Raw genomic sequence first — 22,018 nt, forward strand, 5'->3', positions numbered from 1 at the left:
TAAATGCTGCAAATCTGGCACTTTCAAAGTGGGTTTAGCTGTAAATACAAGAGAAAAAAAATGTTGCCTGGGTCCCGGGGTGGTAACAATCAGCCCCCAAGCTGACAAGAAATGTTTACTGGCAATAGCCCATTTTAATGGCTAGGAAAGCCAAGACTCCGTGATGAAAGCACAGTGAAGATTCTCTTTCCCCCTCTTCACTTGTAGCTCTCGGCGTAAGAGGTATCGGCTTCACTTCTCGAGAGGTGGAATGAAGCTGCTTTGAAAAAATAATATAAATTGATTCTCAGGATAGTTTGAGTTGTTAAATAGCTGAAATTTGCTTTCTTTCCCTATTAGCTATCATATGTCATCAGTTTTGTGGGTTGCAGAATCTCCTGGAAGTATAATAAATGAGCAAAAGAAAAGGAATCAGTCAAATAGGAGCCCAAGTTGTCCTTTCAGTAGACCAGGTTTAAGCGACATAGTGATTTGGAGGAGTAAGGGTAGAACCATGAGAAAACAATGCCAAACAAACCAGGGGGTTAAAAGCGGGAAGTCCTCATGTCTGAATGTTTATTTTCCTCATGATGAGCTCTCTGGCTTGAAGGTTTACCTTTCAATATGATTTCTACGAGGAATGCTTGGTCTTTAACTTGGTTTTCTAGTGCGGGAAAGTGCATTCCTCGATCCAGAGCTTGGATTTCTCGGGTGGTATTTGGGAGCGGGGTGTACGGGACGATGTGTTTTAGGGCATGTGTTGGGATGCCCGTGAGAGCCCCTCCTGGTTCCATCGGTGGGTTTGGGTGGTGCTGGGGCATCTCCAGCTTGGGGGGTGCATGGGGAGGGCGAGCCTGTTGTGCACACTCGGCTACTGGGGAAAAAGATCACTGAGAGTTTATTTTTTTCCCCATGATGGAGTGTGCTTGAGAGAATTAATGTTGTTTTATTACAATTTTCTGACCTGTTATTCCCGCAAAAGCTGGTGGAGTCAAAGGACGCAGGTTTGTGCCGAGCAATATGAGCATGAAAGTTGGGAGCAGGAAACTTTGTTATTGCGGCAGCACCTTTCCTGTTAGATCAGGTTTCCCGTTGGATTTTTGAGAGGAAAGAAAGGAAAAAAGCCTGAAAATTGAGGAAGGGCTGGAGTTTCTGCATGTTTACTTTGATCCCTGTTTCCCAGCCCCGGTCCTCCGTGGCCACCTTTTCAAAGAGGCCTTGAGCCACTTGTCTCAACCCCGTTTGTGTAGTTTTACACCTGCATTTTTCCATTTTCTGAGCCTGCAGTGGAGCCTGGAACCACTTGGTTTGCAGGAGCGATTAGCGAGTTAAACAACTCCGTCTTGCCGTGCATTTCAGGAGCGGCTTGATGCGTGACAGGCTGCATTAGCAGCTTTTGGGGCGACAATGTTCCTTCTAAGTGACTGTGCTTGCAAAATTCGGGGTGTCATTTGCACTCTGTAAAATATCTACATAGAGCAGAGCTTTCCTTCTCCTGAAGCTCCGTGGGACGATCCAGGTCACGCGTGGGGCTGGTCACGGTTGGGGTGGTTTGGCCCCATAACTCGCCCCCAACATGTTCAGTTCGTCCCATTTGTGGGGATGCTCAAGGCCAGGGACGGGGAAGAGGGATCATTCCTTTCGATAGATCAAAGCGCTGACCCTCTGGAAAATACAACCCCAACGAAAAAAAATATTCATTTGTATGCAAGTAGAAAATCTATAATGCATAAAATCTTTCCGTGATTGCTCCTGTGTGTTTGCTAAGGGCTGATGGTGGGAGCCCTGCCTTGCTGTTTGTCTGCTTAAGCAGGATTCAATGTTATTTGCCACAGGATTCATGGAAAAGCCTCTAACAGTATCATAGCAACCCTGTTTCACACAGTCCATAAAAAGTCCATTCCTCTTAAGCGGCAACGCGCCGTCTTAAAGACTCAGGCACCCTTCTTGCCATGGGAAAGGGTTCATTTCTCCCTCTTTGGATGCTTCAGAGAAAGCATCTGTGTTGGGATGCTCCCTGCTATTCCTGCGGTCACTGTGATTTTAGTGCTCTTTCTTTAAGGTTGCTAAGAGGGCTTCCTTTCGTTTTTTTAAAGGCTTTCCTCCCCCACCTTAGATATTTCCCACCTCTGTTCTAAACCTCACATGACAAGTTAAAAGGGGGACGGGACAGCTCAGAGGTCTCTGATGCGATGACTCTTTTCTGTCCTGCCATTTGGATTTTCCCCCGGGATGACAGCAGCGCAGCACTTGCTTTTGCTTTGTAGTGAATGAAGATCCGAGCCCTTCTGTGGGAATGCAGAGGTGCTTTCTCATCCCCTAGATGAATGTTGTTAAGAGCTGCATGTTCACCTGACTCCTGCCCCCATCTGTTTGCATAATGTGGTTATATTTCTTTTTGGATCAGGTATTCAGTACACAGCCCCGCTGCTGTGTATAATGTCTGAAGGAAAATTGCCAAAAATCCATGTAAGTTTGGTTTTTCTTTCAGTTTGTTTTGCTTTGATTCGTGACTAGAACCCCTCTCCTGTATTGTTCATTCCATTTGGTTGGTGGTCCTTGGTTTCTGTGTTTGATGGATGCTGGTTGTGATGGGAGATCAGTGCTCATTGTGCACAGAGCTTGCTCGCTTGCATGTGAGTATGTGTCCTGCCTGTCCTGTGTGTGCTCTGTGTTAATACTGCATCTGTGTTGGGGAGAAGGGGGGGTGTCTGTATTTTGCATTCACAATGTGCATCTTTCTCAACTGGGGGTGATAACCGTGCTCAAAGTGTCTCTCCCAGTGAAATAATACACGAAACGTTTTGATAAAAGGTAGGGATTTGTCTCTAATGTGCAGAGTCAGAAGCTAGAAAGCTTGAGGAAAACTCCCAAATATTAATAATTGTGTAATATTTGTCCTGTTTTGAAGAGGGGGTTTGGTTGAGAGTTACAGTGGTAGCAGAGGATGGTTCCACCGGGTCCTGGCTTTGCCACTGATGTTCTCTATGGCCTTGGGCACTTCCCTTTGCCTCCTCTTTCCCAGTTGTAGAAGAGGAGCATAAGAACTCATTACCGAGGCACAGCCAAGACCGATCTTGGTCCTGTTTCTCCCCTTCCTGAGGTGTCCCGTAGCTTCAAAGCATTGCTCAGGCGGCAGGGGCTTGGTGGTGCAGGGGGACGGCGCAGCTGTCCCCGTGTTGGCTTTTGCTCGTTGGAGCTGTTGTAGACGGCAAACGGTAGTGATCGATGCTTCTCACTCAAATTAGATGCTCCTGGAGGAATACCTGCTGCAGGCACCATAATTTCTTTTTCTTGTTGTGTAGGTTATAGTTGAATTTCTTTCCTGAGTGGAAGTGAATCTTAATCTGAAAGGGCCCAGAGGTGGTCAGGTTGTCTCTAACCCTGCTGTTCCTCTCACCAGCAAAGGACCATGAAGCTCTGACTGCTTGTTTCCAGCTTTTGTAGAGTATTGCTCTGGCATTGTTGGGAACATCGTGCTGACAGCGCGTTCACTCAGAGATCTGAGCTTGGTGCAGGGAGCCCGCAGATCTCTCCTTGTTGGTGAACGTGTTGGGCAGGAGGGGAAGTTTACCACCCGAATTCAAGAGGCCTTAGAGGGGAGAGGAGCACCTGTGTGAGGTATTGAAAGAGGAGGGTCTTGATCTCAACTTATTCGTACAGAAAATGTCATAAGCATGTGCTGCCCCTGCTCCCATCCCAGAGCCAGGGAAGCAGAGCCCGCAGTGGTGGGATGGGGGTTAGCAGGGGAGCTGGGAGCAGGAGCAAAGCTCAGCTCCCCTGTTCGTGGCTCTGGCTGTGCTGCCTCCTCAGATTCCTCAGGGCAGGCAGGCTTGCTGCTTGGTTTCTGGCTTGTATGTTTGCATCTGAACCTCGCTGCTGGGAACTGTTGGAGGGACAGGCGTGTGCCGGGGAGCCGTTGGACGAGCTGCCTGCAGCCTGGTGGAGGATCTCTTTTAGGGGATTTTGGAGCTCCCAGCATAGCAGACTCCAGGAGCAGAAAAGTCTATTTGTGCCCATGTGGAAGGTCCCGTGTGGTTTAGTGCCTGCCCCTTCTTTCGCATCAGCTGAGACATATATATAACATAATGTATAGACTGCTGGCAGCAACTGCGTTTCTATTTTAGGCAGCAGCTCTGGCTGAGTAAAGCAGGGGCTGCTCTGCAAGCCACTGTGCTCGGTGATCTGGTTTGAGTCTCTGAGGGATGAACTGTTTCTAGCCTTGTTGCCTTCCTCTAGGACCTGACCAGGACTTGCAAGGTTGGCAGTCGTAGCCCCAATGGGTGCTTGGGTGAGAGCAGGCAGCCCTGCCCTGACGGCCAGGGGGAAAACGGTCTCAACAGGCGGCATCACCCATTTCTCAGTCATTTATTGTCATTAGATTATCTTGCTGCCCCACCACAAGCATGGGCAGCTGGGTGCTCTAGCATCTTTTCCTTCTCGAGCGCACCTTGTTGCTGCCGTGCCCCAGAGAGGTCTGCGTGTTTGCTGTGGGGCTGGAGGTGGAGTGGTCCTTCCTACTTGGTTTCCTGTGGGGAAAGCAGCGTGCCTGACTATCCTGTGCCTCTCGAGATCACAGCCTCTGTCCCCAGATCTGCTACCCCTCCTGCCTCCTCCAGTGACCTTTGCGGAGCACATCCTGCCTGGAATGATGAGGATAATGGTCATTGAGGCAGGGATGAAGCTGAGCACCCTGTATGTGCCCTGAGCCACCAGAGAGCTGACTCAGCCTCACCAGTGATGAAGTAACATTCCCTGGATGTTGCTGATGGGGTTTGTTTGCATCAGGTCTCTCTCTATACACGGGATGGTTGCCCCGAGACTGTCTGTTCCGAAAGGGCTGAAGCTTCTCCTGGTGCCAGTTCTCAGTTTTGTGAGCTGCTGTCAGGGAGCTCAGTGCTCGTCGCTGTGACAGCCCTTGCAGCTCCTGCTGGAATGATGCTGGGAGAGGATTTTGAAAGTAGCAAAGATCCTGACTGGGTAAGGGTGCTTCCGATACTGGAAAAGATGCAATATGGCCTCAGCCACACAGATACAGATTTAGAGAAACACCCTAATGATCAGTCTTTACCCTTGATAAGCACCGGGCTGATTTGCTGGCCCATTGGTAGGAAAGTTTTGTTGAGTAAAATTGTTCCATTTGAAAAAAAAGCATCAGGCTCTTGCTGGCATTATCAGAAAACAGTTTTTTTCAAAGCATTTCCACAGAGCACATTCCCCGCGCTATTTCTGATCCTTCCACCCTCCTGTATTGTATTCTGTAAATCTGACAAGATTTTCTTCATTGGTTGTGCACTGAAGTTTTTGTTCCACATTTAGGGAAGGCTTGCTATCTAAAATTCTTTCTTCCCGGCTTGATAAGGTGCCGATTAATTTTACGCAGCTCTCTGTCTCCTTATCTAGTTGAGCTTCAGTCAGTTTTAGTATAATCTTGGAACAATCTTTCGATCAATCATTAATGTTTGTTGTTAAGGTTTATTCCGAAGCCTTTTAGGGACGCTAAGTGTTTGGTCTTTCGTGAAGTTCTAAGAGAATTAAGTTAAAAAGTAACAATTATAAAACAGCTTTTGAATCCAGATGAAATGTTTTGAAGTTTCTGTTAAACAAGAAATAGCAGCCTTTAAATGACAATCGACTCTGATGGTTTGCTTTGAGGATGGGGAGGCCCTGGTCCAGGTTGCTCAGAGAAGAGGTGGCTGCTCCATCCCTGGAGGTGTTCAAGGCCAGGTTGGATGGGGCTTGGAGCCCCTGATCCAGTGGGAGGTGTTGGAACTCTATGAGCTTTGAGGTCCCTTCCGACCGAAACCATTGTGTGCTTCTATGTAGTTTGAGGTGTTAAATTAGGATTGTATTACTGTAGTGTTGCACATATGAAAGCTGGATGCATAAAACGGAGAGTATCAGTAGTGGTCGTATATAGGAATGCATGTATGTGCATAGCTGTCTGTAACAGGGATGAAGGGGAGGGAAGTGGATGGATGGGAGGGTGAAAGCCCACGGAATTGGTAGAGTTACCATCTGTGTAGAGATTTAAAAGCCGTGCAGATGTAGTGCTTAGTGACATGGTTTAGTGGTGAATTTGGCAGTATTTGGATTATGGTTGGACTTGATGATCTTTTCCAACCTAAATGATTCCGTGATTCTGTGACTGTTCCCTCTCCGTAGGCGTGAATAAGGTAAGGAGGGGCAGGAGCAGCTTGACATCTCCCTGCCCATTGAGAAGGGCTGTGGGGATGTGGGTGCTGCACTGAGGAGCCACCTCCTGCTTTTGCCAGGACACACTGGCAAGAGGAGGCGATGGTGCAAGGCAGACTGTTGTGTCTATCGGGTGCAACCATCTCTCTCTCTTGGCAAAGAGGGGGCTTGCTGGGGCCATGGTGGTGGTGTGGGCAGCTCCCACCCCTGCCAGGTGCTGTGAGCAGGGGCATCCACGCTGTGGCGGAGGGGAAACTCAGCTGTCATCAGCTGAGAGCCTCTGCCTTGATTTGGTGATCAGGAACTGACATCTGGATAGATTTTCAGTCTCCTCTGGTCCAGGGGAGATGAATATCTCATCCGATGCCCAGCAGCAGATCGATCCCATCTCCTGGACACCGAGGGTTTTGCAGAAGCGTCTGAAAGTCTTTCCTTAAAGAATTAAAAGTGCACATGCACGTAGAGCAGAGAAACCAAACCTCGCCAACCTGCAGGCCAGGAACAAAGATGCTTAAGACTAGCCAGCTGCCTTCAGCCAGGAGGAGCCTGGTTTCTTCAGTGTGTACCGTGAGCCTGGGAAGTGTTAACAGGATTGACACCCTAGACTGGTGGAGTTTAAAAAGCACTGGCTTTGCTCCCCCACTGCACCCAACGCTTTGGCAGGGGTAGCTGCTAAAGAGCCTGGTGCTGGTGCTACCCCTAGAGCTGGGATGGCAATCGTCACAGTGGCCCCAGCTGTCAGAAAAGCCATTTTCCCAGCTCGATTTAAACCTCAGTAGGAGCCTGTGTCTCATCCCCGGAAAGCAGGTTTGGCTGGAGGTTGTAGGTAGCATCTACCCAATGCCTCTTCTTTTGCCATTTCCCCTGTAGCTTCCTGGCTCCTTGTTCTCCTCCTACACTCCCCATGTTAAGCAGTTGCTGTGTTTTGCCCCAGAAAATGCTGATGGTTTGATCTGCCTCCAGTGTGTGTTTTTAGAATGGATGCCGGGCTGTCCCTCTCTCTCATCCTCGCGCACAGTACCTTGCATGCGTGTGCACGTGTGTGCGGGCACTTGCGCATCTCCATCTATATTTCTTTTTACATGCACAGAGAACATACTGATTAAAACACATGTGCCTGTGTTTTCCTCCCCAGATAGATTTTGGAAAATATGAGTCAGCAGCAGGCAAGAACACATTACATAATCTCTGGGAGCGCAGAAAACCTTGCTGTTTATTAGGAGGCTGCTTTCTGCAAGCAGCGTTTTCTAACATTGCTTTGCTACTGCACGTCGGTGTGTGCCTTTTGGTCAAGTGGCCTTATTTCCATCGTACTCTGTTGTATCCAAAGCAGAAATGTAGTCCCAGGGTGCCGCTATTTTCTTAAAGCCCACAGTAGCCATTGCAGAATCTCAGGGCTGCGCTGATGATAATGACTTTTCTCCTCTTCCTTTGCATGTTTTCTGTGACTCTGTGATTTTCCTTTTTGGTTTCCCCCCACTCCCCACCTCCTGCTGTTTTCTTATAATATCTCAGCGTTGGGAGAAATCGCACATGAGTGCAGCTGGAAATAAATGTTGCCCCCTCTGCCTCCCCGCTGCTCGCGGCCACCCACCTCCACCGCCTACACCCAAATGGGAGAGTGAAGTCAACATCCACTTTTAGCCCTCGTCTCCTGCTCTCGTACGGCTCTCCCTGCCTTGCCAAGCGTGGTAGCTGTGCTTGCCGTGCTCGGAGGGGGTGAACACCATTTGAATGGCATCTGCAGCCATAAGAACACTCATCTGGTCCCATCGGTGGTCGCGCTATCATGTGCCTTAACATAAGGGGATGCAAGAGGACGTGCAGTTCTTTTCTTGTTCACTAAGCATCGCAGGGAGGGAGGAGCATCATGAATTATGGAGAGACAGAGGAGTGCTCACAAAAAGCCAAGTCAGGTGGGTCTGGCTCAAGTCAGACAGAAATAACATGAGATGTTTGAATCCTGAGCCACGAGAGGTGTTGCGAGTCATCGGGGTGGGAAGCAGCAGAGCATGGTGGTTGGATGTTCTTATCCTCTTGGCAGTGCTAGATCTCGGTTTCTCCATCTCAAATGCCAGGTTTAATTCCAGGCTGTTCGGTGGAATCCGTGTGTTTCTGAAGGATGCTTCAAAAGCCTGGGAGGGGAACGGGCACGAGCAGAGTTAAAGGAAGTAAAGCAAAGGACTTGTTTGTTTATTTTTAATTTGCCCAATGAAAATGAAAGGTTTTGAACCGCTTTCATCTCCCAGAGCACAGCAAATACTTCCGCTGTGGCTGAGCTAGTGGTTGCCTTTCAAGCAAAAAGAAAGCTCTGTTGTGGTTTTAAAATATCAAAGCCTTCCCAAGGAGGCAGTAAATTGCCGTGCGGGCTGAAACCAAGAGTGCAAGCAGCTCCGTGCCCTGTCTGGGACAGTGTCTGAGAGACGCGCTGGAGAGAAAATTGAGAGAGACACGATAATTGATGATGACGGAGTAACCTGTTTATCCAGAGCACTCTGTCTTCACCCCCATTAGCTCCCAGGTTTTCTGATGCTTGGAGACAACAGAATTTAAATCTTCTGGGTTTTTAAAACCACAAAAATCTCTGCTATAACCAGGAAATCTCATGAGCTCAGCATGATGTGCTCTTCACTCCACCATCATGAGGGCTCTCCATGTGTTGAGCTCTGTGTGTCTGGCCAGTGTTTGGAGCAGATGGGGAATAGTAGGGTGCTCCCAAGGCTGGGGTTTGGGGGAACTGCACCCCATTGCCAGCCTCTCTGCACCCCCAAGGGTGATGCCGCAGAGCCCACTTTCTACATCTTTTTCTATCCTGTAAAATGTGCAGAAGGAAATTGCCCTTTCCTGTTGGATGCTTTGACAACTGAGGATGAAAAAGACTCTATTCAAGGCAGATGGGATTAGAGCAGGGCACGGATCGCTGGAAAATGCTACCCTGCCCTTGGCAGGCAAGGAGGAGGGAGGGAGACAGGCTCTGCAGGGGCCTCTGGCAGACCAGGGCTCCTACCCAGGCTGCTCCCTCCTAAAAAGCAATGACTTGGATTCCACCTGAGATGCCAAATGATACCAGCAGGGTTCCACCAAAGATTAATTTGCCCTCAAAGATTTTGCATATGCTACGTCAGATTTCATCCTTATTATTTGCATGGTTTTACACAGCGTTCAGCTGGATGAGGTCTCTGAACCTCTTTAGAGCCTTCAATCGTTACTCATTAATAATACAGCTGCTCTCTGCTATTAATTGATCCAAATACGGCTTTTTTGTTTCTCTAAGCCTTTTGTGGTATTTTTGAGCAGTTAAGAAATTAATCTGCATTAAGTAGAAACACCAAAGTAAAAATAGTAGCTTTGCAGTAGGAGCTTTGCAGTCTTCTGTGGTGTAAGCTCCAGGGCAGAACTATTCAGGGTAGCCAGTAATCCTTGCCTCGTAGCCAACCAGAAGATGCAGGAGAGGCTCACATTGCACAAAGGAATGGCATAAAAGCCATGATGATCAGAGAGCTGGAGCACCTCCCATACAAGAACAGGCTGAGAGAGTTGGGGTTGTTCAGCCTGGAGAAGAGAAGGCTCCGAGGAGACCTTAGAGCAGCTTCCAGCAATGAAATGGGCTCCAGGAAAGCTGAGGAGGGACTGTTTACAAAGGCTTGTGGTGCTAGGACGAGGGGCAGTGGGTACTTCCCAAATCTTTCCTTTTAGAGCCTCTGTGTTTGGCCATCCTCTCCCCCAAAGAAGGTTGTTCCCTGGGGCACATCCCCTCCTGTTTCGTCAAACCTAGCAGGAAACGCCTGTAGTGGTTCGTCTCAGATGGGCATGAAAGACTCCCACTTGTTCCTTTGAAGAGTTCTCCCACAGCTGAAAACATCTCCCCATCGCTGGCAGTTTGTTTAGCTTTCTTTTATTTCCTGTTTTTCCTTTCTATTTCTACTGCCGATGGTTTTACCGTTGCAGGTTTTTTCCAACTCAGGTTGAAATTCAAGTAGTAATAATAATAATAATAATAGTAATAAATTATAACATTCTTCATTCCAGCCTCTTAAAGATGTTTTCTGAAGCTGGGTTGCTAAAAAGCCTTTATGCTACATAATTACTTGAGAACTTATTCTATTTTAAAATGAAAATGGGTGCTTGGAACCCCTGAAAAGTCAAATGCAGATCAGAAGCTTGGGACTACTAGCAGCTTTCTCTATCATCCACAGGAGCTCAAGAGTAAGCTTATGTAGGATAAGCACAAAGGGAATGATATGCAGATAATTAAAGAATCACAGAATCATGGAATCATAGAATGGCTTGGGTTGGAAGGGACCTCAAAGCCCATCCAGTCCCACCCCCTGCCATGGGCAGGGACACTTCTCACTGGATCAGGGGCTCAAAGCCCCAAATAAGCTGGCCTTGAACACCTCCAGGGATGGGGCAGCCGCCACTGCTCTGGACAACCATGCCCCTCATCCTGTCCCTGCACTCCCTGACCAAGAACCCCTCCCCAGCTTTCCTGGAGCTCCTCCTCCACAACTGGAAGATGCTGTAAGAGCCCAGGGCATTTGTAAAACTCAGTGCTGATGCTTTTGTGAGGTGGGCTTGTTGTCTGACCTTCCTGCTGCTGGCCTGGCTGGAAATCCCATGTTTTAACATTTTTTTTGGATGATAGGCAACAATGACTAGAAAATGGCTGGAGCAGGGCTAGTGGTAGCATAGCCCTTTTCTGTGGTAGCTGGCCTTGCTTTACAGGCTTTTCAGAAAAAGCTGTTTTCATACAGTCCATCCTTCCTCACTGTTTTGCTCCCTCTCTGTGGCTTATGAGCAGGAATCGGGACAATAGATGGAAATTTATGTCCTGGAGGCATGCGACAAGGGTATCCTGAGGGTTTAGGGCAGCTCACAAAATATTTGCCTTTGATAAATGCTCAGAGGTGTTCATGAGTTCTCTCAGCAGCTGTAGTGGTTCTCACAGTGGGTATTGTCACCACTGGCCAGCTATTCATTGGGAAATGTCACAAGGCTGCATAAGCCACCACCGGTTTAATCCTTGTAGTAATACAGCATAAAAATGGATGAAAAGCAGTTTGGCCAGAAGAAGAGTAGAAAGAAAATGATAGTTAAATCCAAAGATATTAAGCCGAGGAGGTGATTCTGCCCCTCTGCTCCACTCTGGTGAGGTCCTTCTTGGAGCTCTGTGTTCAGTTCTGGAGTCCTCAGCAAAAGAAGGACATGGATCTATTGGAGAAAGTGCAGAGGTGGCCACGGAGATGATCCAAGGGCTGGACCATCTCCCATACAAGGACAGGCTGGGGTTGTTCAGCCTGGAGAAGAGAAGGCTCCAGGAAGACCTTAGAGCAGCTTCCAGTCTTGAAAGGGGCTGCAGAAAAGCTGGGGAGGGGCTTTTGATCAGGGAGTGCAGGGAGAGAATGAGGGGGAATGTTTTGAAGCTGAAAGAGGGGAGGCTGAGATGAGATATCAGAAAGAAATGTTCTCCTGTGAGGGTGGGGAGGCCTTGACCCAGGTTGCCCAGAGCAGTGGTGGCTGCCCCATCCCTGGAGGGGTTCAAGGCCAGCTTGGATGGGGCTTGGAGCCCCTGATCCAGTGGGAGGTGTCCCTGCCCATGGCAGGGGTGGGACTGGATGGGCTTTGAGGTCCCTTCCATCCCAAACCATTCTATGATTTATTCTGTGATTCTGTGATTGGCTGATGAAATGCAAAAGGATCTAGAAAGCAAAGATGCAGAAATAAAGTCTGTGACGGAAATGAGTAACATTTTTACCATATTGTGCAACTCATTTTAATTGCAATCCATCCAGAAATCTATTTGAGGCAAGAAATCAGTTCAGAATTGTAGAGCATATCATTGGTTTTCCAGATGTTTGCAGCTTTCTGGATTGTTATTTCCGCTTTCTTCCACAGTTCGTTTGAATCTCTTCTTCCTTGCAGTGGCCTTGGTTGCATTGCAGGTGGGGCAGTGAGTGGAGCATCCTGGGATTTCTGCTCTGAGCTTTCCTTCTTGTTATTTCTTGAGATAAACCATGGGATGGTTGTACTGGTGAGCATGGGGGTTGGAAGGTGGGAGGTCCAGGATATTGGATAACCCCACTTTGGAGAGGACCATACTATGTCTTCCAAGCTAGACTGAGGTGGTCAGGTTGGACTGTTGCCACACACAGAGACCTCCTAGTTTCACAAGAAAACAGTTCTGTATGAATGGTGGAGCTGGGGGCGATGCTATGCAATTTACTTGGATCACCTCTTTTAAATACATGAGATCAGATGATGAAATGTAAGCTTTATAGCTGCCTTATCATCTGGTGTTTGTCTTTCACCATGTATCTTCTCAGCCTGCTAATAGAATCATAGAATCGCAGAATGTCCTGAGTTGGAAGGACCATCAAGTCCAACTCCTGTCCCTGCACAGGACACCCCAACGTTCACACCGTGGGGCTGAGGGCCTTGGCCAAATGCTGCTTGAATATTGGTTTTGGCACCAGCCCTGAAGAAGAAACCAGAAAGTGAGATATTTCATACACCGGAATTGGTATTTTGATTACTGCTTTTGAAAGACTGATAGAGGGTGGATTTGACTGTAAGAAAAGGTTTTATCTCGGCAGTTCAATTACCTATTCCAAACCTTCATGATCTCTGTAGTGCAGTCAGAAGTCCCTTGGATTTATGGATGACCTTAGAAAGTGCAGGCAGTGTTTGGTCAGCCAGAGCTAGGGAGACAGGGCTATAGAGTCTTATCTGTGCCCAGCAGCCTCAATATCTTGTTTTTTAAAAAGGCTCTTGTATTCATTACCAAGAGCGCTGGGTTCTTCTAACACAAAAAAGTGCCTTAATTCTTAAATAATTCTGTCTGCTCCTTTGCTACTTTTTGATAAAGTCTCCCTACTTTACACTGATGCATAAATTCAGAACAGATGTGTTTCCACCCCATTCGTTACCTGCAGCAGCACCAGCAATTTTAAAACTGTGAGCTGAAGGTCCAGGGTTCTTGCTAATCCTGATGGATTTAATTGAGGAGAAAACTGGGAATGGATTCTGGGAGCCTGGAAGTGAGCCCAAGGCATTCAAAAACATGAACTAGGTACTTGGTCAACAAAGGCTTTTGAACTTTCCAATTTGTTAGAAAGTCACAAGATTCTTGTAGATGTCAGGTTATGATGAAAAAGGCTTGGTACTGTGACTGCTTCCCTGGGAGCTGTTCCAGGGCTCCACCACCCTCTGGGGGAAGAACCTTTTCCCAATGTCCAACCTAACCCACCCCAGCACATCTTCATGTCCTGTCAGAGAGAAGAGCTCAGCGCCTGCTCCTTCTCCTCCCCTGGTGAGGAAGTTGCAGAGCGTGATGAGGTCTCCCCTCAGTCTCCTCTTCTCCAGGCTGAACAGACCCAGTGCCTTCAGCTGCTCCTCAAATAGCTTCCCTCTAAACCCTTCGACTTCGTAACCTCCTCTGGACGCACATCCCAAATCACCTGCACTGGTTGTTGTGTGAAGGTGTCATCACGCTTGTGCAGAATGATGTAAGGATGACCCTCTGTGCATGCAGATGCCACGAATCCACATGCAGATGCCACAAATCCACATGCAGATGCCACGGATCCACATACAGATGCCATGGATCCATACGCAGATGCCTGCCTGCTCTGACTTAGATCCATGGTGTTTTATTGTTGCTTTGAAGCCTCTCTTTTTCCCCTGACATTTATCCAAACTGAGCACCAGTAACCTGAAATACAACTTGTTTCCCTTATATCCAATCACAAAGCTCATCAATAGCAATCTCAGCCTCCAGCAGGGAACACAAAGGTATTTTGGGTTTGACACCCTCAACAGCTTTGTGGTAAATAGGTCATTACTGATACAATAGCAGTAATAAACCACAATGCTTGAATTCAAAGAGTTTCAAATGATGGTGTTTCTCTCCCTTTATCTTGGTAGCAGATTAATTTCTAGTGCCAGCAGAATGATTTAGGTAATATTTGCTTGTTACTTCATGGAATCAATGAGCAGCATCTTATCATAGGTTTGTACCTCGGGACTGAAAAATGCTCAGGCACCTTTGAACCTCTCTGTTTACTGGCTCACTACTGTGAGCTTAACAGGCAAGGTGAAGCCTAGGAGATCCCTGCTGCTGGTCCTGTTGCTGCAGACTGGAGCTCTAACTAGTTTGTTGGAGCCTTCTCCCAGCAAGTTCACAGAATCACGGAATAGTTTAGGTTGGAAGGGACCTTAAAGCCCTTCCAGTTCCAATCCCCTGCTGTGGGATCAGGTTGCTCACCCCCCACCGGATCAGTTTGTTCATATCCTTATCCAACCTGGTGTTGAAGTTGTCTCAGAGCCTTTGGCTTTTCCAGCAGGGATGTCAGATGTGATAGAGGGACTCAAAAAGTCCAGTTTTACCTTTAAAGTCTAGGTTTAATTTCTTCTGTTCAAAAAAATGTGTTTCGACAGTTTGTCACATTGGCTCAGCTTGCCACGTCGTGGGCAGTGAAGTGTTAGGACGGAAAAGCAAAAAGGATCTTGATGAAGGATCAAGTCAACTCTCTAATGCTTTCTGATCATCTCCTGCATTGACCTTGCTCCGTGCAGACACACGCCTGCTCCTCTGGCTCTTTTGTCTCTAGGGAAACCTTGAGAGATGCTGGGAGAATTGCCAGGCAGGATCTGGGGAGATTTGGGTACCAGTTTTTTAGGGAATTTGCTGGGGGTTTGTGCTTTGTAGCAGAGACGTTTTGCCAGCTTCTCCTGAATTGAAGTCTCCATCGTGTTTATTTTTGCACTGAGGAGGAGGGAAGGAGGGAGGCAGCATCATCAGGCATTTTTATAGCTGTGCAGAGTGGGGAGGACAAAGCCTGTGTATCACAAGAGACCCCAAATCTCCATGCTTGGGGTCAAGAAAAGCACAAAACCACTCTCTCCTAAGTTTTTTTTTTTTTTCACTAGGCAAACATTTAATTATTTTACTTTCACGCTGCTGATAAATCAGCTGAGAGAACTACAAAAGATAATGTACTTCTATTTTTATGTCTTGTACTAATGAGACTCAGGATAGAATTTTCCCCTGTATGATTGGCTAAAACAAGGTAGGAAAAATTCAGATGGAGAGGGAAGGAGGAAACAAGACATTAAACATTCAGCAATGTGCGTGTACGTGGTTTGGAGAAAATACGCAACTCTTTTGTGAAACAGAAAGCAAGAAGAGAAGCACCTTGTTCACATGAAATCATCTTTAGAGGATGGGCTTCTCCAAGCAGAGCTGTGGCACAGGGTGGATGGAGGCAGCGGTGCTGTCAGGACTGTGCTGCTGGCTCTGGTTTCTTGGCACCGCTGCCGAGCAGCGAGGCTGTGCACCAGGACTCAGTTGCACAGCCCCTAGCCACCAGCATGGTCTTGCTTGCTTGCTGTAAAGCATCCTCTTTGACTTGGCAGGATGCAAGCGCTCCATCATAAATTCATTTATATGTTCGGTTAGAGCCACAAGGCTGCGTATGGCTCGCTGGCAACACTGGGGACAGCAATGGAACAGACCAGGCTAGATCAAAGAGATCATAGAATCATAGAATCACCAGGTTGGAAGAGACCCACCGGATCATCGAGTCCAACCATTCCTATCAATCACTAAACCATGTCCCTCAGCACCTCATCCACCCGTCCCTTAAACCCCTCCAGGGAAGGGGACTCAACCCCCTCCCTGGGCAGCCTCTGCCAGTGCCCAATGACCCTTTCTGGGAAAAATGTTTTCCTAATGTCCAGCCTGAACCTCCCCTGGTGGAGCTTGAGGCCATTCCCTCTCGTCCCGTTCCCTGTCACTTGGGAGAAGAGCCCAGCTCCCTCCTCTCCACAACCTCCTTTCAGGTAGTTGGAGAGAGCAATGAGGTCTCCCCTCAGCCTCCTCTTCTCCAGGCTAATGATGATGGTGCCTTTGCTTTTACTGGAGAACTTAGAGCAGCTTCCAGTAGTGAATGGGGCTCCAGGGAAGCTGGGGAGGGGCTCTGGATCTGGGAGGGCAGGGACAGGATGAGGGGGAATAGTGTGAAGCTGGAAGAGAGGAGATTGAGATGAGATCTTATGGAGGAATGTTTTGGTGTGAGGGTGGGGAGGCCCTGGCCCAGGTTGCCCAGAGCAGGGGTGGCTGCCCCATCCCTGGAGGGGTTCAAGGCCAGGTTGGATGGGGCTTGGAGCCCCTGATCCAGTGGGAGGTGTCCCTGCCCGTGGCAGGGGGTGGAACTGGATGGGCTTTGAAGTCCCTTCCAACACAAACTGTTCTATGATTCTATGAAACAGCTGCAGAGGAGAATACAGGTAGCTTTGTGGAGTTTAGGAATGACCTGTATTGACATGTTAATCCTAACCAAGGTATTTGACACTGCAGAGATTGCTGCCTCCTAAACCCTTTAGCTGGCTGGTTCTGCGATAGCCCTGTGTGAGCTGAGAGCTTGGCACGCAGGCTTAGCGAAGGCTGGTGTTTGTGGTTCAGCACAGAGATGAAAATCAATTCTAAAGTCTCTGTATCTGATAGCATGTTCTCCAGCAATTTCAGTCACAGACAGCGGAGATTTGGCCTTGCCGTGCTGGGATTCAGCCCTGTAGGAATTGGTTTGCAGCTATGATGAAGTTGGAAATTAGATCTGGGGTTCTGAATGGAGCATCCGTGTGAGCCAGTTGTTTCCGAGGTTGGGAACTTCTCCTAAACTGCTCAAATGCTTCTGAAAGAGTCAAATAAAAGGTCTGAGGATTTGACATTTTCTTTCATGATAAAAGAGAGGGAGTAATCAACACACAGGGCCAGGGAGTGATTTTATTAATTTGGTGAACTGTGGTGCTGTCACTCATTATAAAATAAGACGTTGTTTTTTGTGAAACATGAGTGGGAAAGTAGAATATAAATCACCAAAAAGGCAGCTTTCACTCAGAATTTCCGGCAGCTGATAAAGCTAACCCAAGGAACCTGGAGGGCATGGGTCCTCAGCATCCTTACTTACATTTTGGGAGTAATAATGTTCGATACTACCAGCTACCTGAAAGGATATCAACTCCCTAAAAGGATGTTGTGGTGAGGTGGGTGCTGGTCTCTTCTCCCAAGTAACAGGATAAGACAAAATGGCCTCAAGTTGCACCAGAGAAGGTTTAGATTGGATATTAGGAAAAAATTATTTCCAGAAAGGTTTCTCAGGCACTGGATCGCCTGCTCAGGGCAGTAGTGGAGTCTCCATCCCTAGAGGAATTTAGAAGATGGACAGACAAGGTGCTCAGGGATCTGGTTTAGTAGTGGACAGGTACAGTTGGACTTGATGATCTCACAGGTCTTTTCCAACCAAATGATTCTGATTCTATGATTGCACCGTAGAGAAATCAGATGCAATATTTCAGTACCTAACTTATTATGTCATTGTTTTGATGTCTTTCAAAGGGGACAGAGAGGATGTGTGTCCAGCATCAAAAACCAAGGGAAATGACAGGGCTGACTGAAGAGTCGCCCTTACATAACAGAAGATCTGTGTAGGAACTTCTTCTCTTAAAAGGGGCTCAAATCATAGAACAGTTTGGGTTGTAAGGGACCTCAAAGCCCATCCAGTTCCAACTCCTCTGCCACAGGCAGGGACACCTCCCACTGGATCAGGGTGATCAAACTCCCATCCAACCTGGCCTTGAACACCTCCAGGGACGAGGCAGCCACCACTTCTTGGGGAAACCTGGGCCAGGGCCTCCCCACCCTCAGAACAAAACATTTTTTCCTAAGATCTCATCTCAATCTCCCCTCTTTCAGCCCAAAACCATTCCCTTTCATCCTGTTGCTGCCCTCCCTTTTCAAGAGCCCTTCCCCAGCTTTCCTGGAGTCCCTTTAGGTATTGAAAGACTGCTAGAAGAGCCCAGTGCGTTTGTAAAACTCAGCCCTGATACTCTTTGAGAGCTGGGTTTGGACAACCAAGTGTGGAATGCTGTTTTATAGTGCCTGTAAAAAGAGCTGTTAATAAAATTAGTTTGGAAGGGAAGGGCAGCACAGAAAAATAGATGAAGTTTTACAACCCTACCATACAGCAGATGAAAAGTGTAAATCCAGCCCTGGCTGGTGATGTCTGGAAAGCATTACTGCTTGACCTCAAGTAGCGTTGCAGCTTCTGTCCAAGTGGATGGATACCCACACTACCACTATTACCGTAACTCATGTCTCTGAAGACACAGTTGTCAAGGCCAATGTCGGAATTGCCTTGAACCCAAGGTATTGCCAGTTTTATATATCAGTAAATTGGGGTAGTGCGACCTTGGGCTGCAACAGCTGCAGGGTGTTGTGTGTGTATCACAGGACTTCCATCCATCAGCATGTCTGGAAGTGCTGGAAGGGGGAAAAGAAAGGAAAAGAAGAACTACTTTGGTGAATTCAGAGCACGGTTTGTGGGAAATGTTAACATACGTGCACATAGAAAATGTATGAAAAATGTAAAGACAAGGGAGAACATGCAGCGTGGTCAGATGTGACACCAAGATTTGTTATCCATCTGGATAATGGGTGCAGTTTTGGGTGCCACAGTATGAAAAGGATGTAAAGCTACTGGAGGGTCCAGAGGAGGCCATGAAGTTGGTGAAGGGTTTAGAGGGGAAGCCGTGTGAGGAGTGGCTGAAGTCACTTGGTCTGTTCACCTGGAGAAGAGGAGACTGAGGGGAGACCTCATCGTGCTCTGCTGCTTCCTCACCAGGGGAGGAACAGGCGCTGAGCTCTTCTCCCTGGCCACCAAGGACAGGCCCAAAGGAATGGCAGGAGTATGTGCCAGGGGAGGGTTAGGTTGGACATTGGGAAAAGGTTCTTCCCCCAGAGGGTGGTGGAGCCCTGGAACAGCTCCCAGGGAAGCAGTCACGGCACCGAGCCTGACAATATTCCAGCAGTGTTTGGCCAAGTTCCTCAGCCCCACGGTGTGAATGTTGGGGTGTCCTGTGCAGGGACAGGAGCTGGACTCAATGATCACTGGGGGTCCCTTCCAACTCAGGACTTTCTGTGATCTGATGCTGTTTCGTCTGAAGGATCCTAGGATGGGTTATTTTAGCTTTTTGGGAAAAGTTTTATCTGAAGAATGCAAAATGCTTAGAATGTTAAGAAAGCAGAAAAAAGTAAGTGGGACCAATTTATTATGGGGAACAGTGAACTCTTGTCCATAGGGAGCAAAAAACCTGACTGCTGGGAAAGACAGCTCCACCTTTGATAAATGTTAATGGCTGGGGCTTCCCTGGAACTTTGTTTTTCTTCTGGCCTTTTTAGAAATCAGAGGTTGAAAAGCTGGAAGAAATAGACATTATATTTGCTTAGTGTTTTGGACCTGTAAAACTGAAAGTCATGATGCCCTGTAAAACATTTGAGGTGACTGGGAATATAGTGTTCCTTATTAAACTCTATGGGGTTTAGAGGCTTCACAGGATTTCATAGCGGCGTAAGGGGATGACCCCTGTAATGTACACTTGAAAAATCGAGACCAATTTAACGAGAATAGCTGCCTCCTTGGTGCTCGAGCTCTTCCATTCCTTTCTGGCTAGAGTTAAGTTCATAATGGTCAAACTGAAATGTTTATTTCCTAAATAAAGAGCTCGTTGTGGCCTGGGCATTAGGGATTGATTTGTGACAGATATTTTATCAAAACTATTTGTCTGTGGTGGGAATAACAAAGTGTGACAGCAAATATGTTGAGGAAGGTGGGAAATTGTCAGCCTCTGCATGTTTTCAAGGGTTTTTTTGGCCATTATCACAAAATATGGTGTTATTTGTGAGTTTTGGGGAATACTCAAATGCTGTAGATAAAAGAGGAGCCATACCAGTTCATAGATTCATAAGTGGTTTGGGTTGGAGGGGACCTTAAAGCCCACCCAGTCCCACCCCCTGCCATGGGCAGGGACACCTCCCACTGGATCAGGGGCTCCAAGCCCCATCCAAGCTGGCCTTGAACCCCTCCAGGGATGGGGCAGCCACCACTGCTCTGGGCAACGTGTTCCAGGGCCTCCTCACCCTCACACCAAAACATTTCTGCCTAAGATCTCATCTCAATCTCCCCTCTTGCATCTCAGAACAGTTCCCCTTTGTCCTCTCCCTGCCCTCCCTGATCCAGAGCCCCTCCCCAGCTTTCCTGCAGCCCCTTTCAGTACTGGAAGCTCCTTTAAGGTCTCCTCAGAGCCTTCTCTTCTCCAGCCTGTAGAATCCCAACTCTCTTAGCCTGTCCTAGTTCAGGAGGTGCTCCAGCCCTCTAATCATGATAACATCCTCTCCTGATATCCATAATCCATTATGTCAAGGTGTTTGGAAGAAAGCGTCAACAGAAGTGGCTTGTTCTGACTCTTATTTAGGGTAGAAATACTTTCCTGAGAGAAAAGGATCTATCAGAGGAGGAGGGGATGCTGGCACTGTTGCAAACCCTAGTGTTGTTCCTTAATGACGGGTTAACTCATCTGCTCTGGGATTTATCTGCATGCTCTGGAGTCAGTGGCACAATCCCAGAATGGCAGACTGGAGCTGTGCTCCTGTGTGATTATCTTTGTTTGAGAGCTGGGATTGAATTATGGTTTTTAAAAGCCCCAACATCCAAACACAACCTTCTGGCTGGGCATTTTGGGAGATGAAGGGGATTGAGCAGCCTGGAGAGTTGCTCTTCCCATCTGAGTGTAGCAAGCCACACTGGGAGATCTTTTGCATGATGGAGAAGTGGAAAGATCAGTCTTAAACTGCAATTAGCCCAAATCAAGATGCTTTCTGTGGAATGGGCTTGCAGGCTGGCATGTCAATCACCACAGCCACTAAGACTTTTGGCAGGCAACTAAGACAACTGTTACCCCACCTCTCTCCTTGTCATTCCTCCTCCCCATGCTGAGTCTGAGCTTGGTTTGCTCTGGGTTCATTAATATGCAAATCCTCCCGCCAGGCTGCTCTGGTCCCCACTGTGCCCAATATCTGCAGTCGCTGCAGAAAAAGGGTGACTGCCTCTCTGTATTGTTAACAGAGCAAAAGGAAGCCACTGAGATGTGACAGCAGAGAGTTCGTGGAGGTGTGCACCTCCCTTCTTTGAGGCCTTTGTTATATTCTGTGTAAAACTCTTAATACTGAACTGAGTGACTGACGCACAGACACACACAGAAATTCCTACCATGGAATCATAGAACCATAGAATAGTTTGGGTTGGAAGGGATCTTAAAGCCCATCCAGTCCCACCCCACCTGCCATGGGCAGGGACACCTCCCATTGGATCCAGTGGCTCCAACACCCATCCCGCCTGGCCTTGAACCCCTCCAGGAATGGGGCAGACACAACTAACCTGTTCCGTGCCTCACTGCTCTCATAGTGAAGAAATTCCTCCTTATGTCTAGCTTAAATCTGCCCCACTCCAGTTTGTAGCCATTCCCCCTCATCCTATCACCACAAGCCTTTGTAAACCGTCCCTCCCCAGCTTTCTTGTAGCCCCTTCAGGTACTAGAAGGTCACTATAATATCTCCTCGGAGCCTTCTCTTCTCCAGGATGAACAACCCAAACTCTCTCAGCCTATCTTTGTGTGGAAGGTGCTCCAGCCCTCAGATCATCTTTGTAGCCTCCTCTGGACCCGTTCCAACAGTTCCGTATCCTTCTAGTGTTGTGTTGCATCATTGTTTGGGAATTAATCAAAGCAACAGAAGCTTCAAAGCTGATTTTCTAGAAACGCCACTGAAAGACAGAGAATTCCGTGCAGGACACCAAGATAAACCAAACACAGAAAATGTGATGAAGGAGGATATTCCCTCCAGGTTTCACCGAATTACTCTGATCTATCAGCTGCCCACAGTTCTCTCTGCAAAATGTCCCTTGGGTCCCTCACGGTCTGGTGTTATTTCCAGCACTGAAGGTGGGAAATG

The 22,018-nt window shown here is 47.8% G+C and overlaps 1 protein-coding gene across 10 annotated transcripts in view; it reads left to right on the forward strand.

The window, feature by feature from the left end:
- Positions 1-22,018, forward strand: part of ARHGEF9 (Cdc42 guanine nucleotide exchange factor 9) — a 219,510-nt gene that overhangs the window by 88,048 nt on the left and 109,444 nt on the right. The window contains exon 2 of one of the 10 annotated variants that reach the window (XM_069867773.1): positions 2,387-2,448. The exons of 7 other annotated variants lie outside the window; for them this stretch is intronic. In XM_069867773.1, coding sequence (XP_069723874.1) covers positions 2,419-2,448 — 30 coding nt within the window. In that variant the 5' untranslated portion in view covers positions 2,387-2,418. Of the gene's footprint in view, positions 1-2,192; positions 2,284-2,386; positions 2,449-22,018 lie in introns of those variants that run through there. 2 more of the 10 variants (XM_069867780.1, XM_069867775.1) reach the window with 2 other exon arrangements.

Source organism: Phaenicophaeus curvirostris, chromosome 13, assembly GCF_032191515.1.
Source record: "Phaenicophaeus curvirostris isolate KB17595 chromosome 13, BPBGC_Pcur_1.0, whole genome shotgun sequence".
Lineage (NCBI taxonomy): Eukaryota > Metazoa > Chordata > Aves > Cuculiformes > Cuculidae > Phaenicophaeus > Phaenicophaeus curvirostris.